This window comes from Eimeria tenella, genomic scaffold (genome assembly GCF_000499545.2).
Source record: "Eimeria tenella Houghton genomic scaffold, Eth_scaff2152, whole genome shotgun sequence".
Classification (NCBI taxonomy): domain Eukaryota; phylum Apicomplexa; class Conoidasida; order Eucoccidiorida; family Eimeriidae; genus Eimeria; species Eimeria tenella.
Window position 1 is genome coordinate 1 of NW_013542003.1, and position 584 is coordinate 584.

Sequence of the window (584 nt, forward strand, 5' to 3'; positions counted from 1 at the left end):
GTGCGGGGGGTGCGGGGGGTGCGGTGCTGCTGCTGCTGCGGGGGGGGGGCTGCGGGTGAGGAGCTGGACTCACGCTGTTGCGAACAAGTGATGTGCTGCTGCTGCTGCTGCTGCTGCTGCTGCTGCTGCTGCTGCTGCTGTGTGGAGCTTACGGGGTCGATAATTTCCTGGAAGAAAACGGACACACTTGCCCTGTCGATTGTGTGCTGCTGCTGCTGCTGCTCTGCGGCGGCCTTTTTCTTGGGCTTGGCGGGGTGCGCTGGGTCTGTTGCTGCTGCGTCTGCTTCAGCAGCAGCAGCAGCAGCAGCAGAGTTGTGAATAAGCTCCGTCACATTCCGCAGCCTTATTTGCTGCGCGCGGCGCCCAAAGACAAAAAGCATTGCGTCTATTACATTGCTTTTCCCCGAGCCGTTGGGGCCCACGATGGCCGTGAAACGCTGCAGCAGCAGCAGCAGCAGCAGCAGCAGCAAGAGGGGTTTTGCGTGGGTGTAGTTGAGGGCACACAGGCGGAAAGGCCACGGCAAAAATACCTCTAGACTTGGCTCGCGACATGCACTGCTGCTGCTGCTGCTGCTGCTGCTGCT

At 61.0% G+C, this 584-nt stretch overlaps 1 protein-coding gene across 1 annotated transcript in view; it reads right to left on the minus strand.

The window, feature by feature from the left end:
• Window positions 1-69: 69 nt before the first annotated feature.
• The window catches only part of ETH_00040015 (Structural maintenance of chromosomes protein, related), a gene marked incomplete at both ends in the record, with an annotated part of 1,498 nt that continues 983 nt past the window's right edge, over window positions 70-584 (minus strand). The window contains one exon of the mRNA XM_013374585.1: window positions 70-437. Coding sequence (XP_013230039.1) covers window positions 70-437 — 368 coding nt within the window. The remainder of the gene's footprint in view (window positions 438-584) is intronic.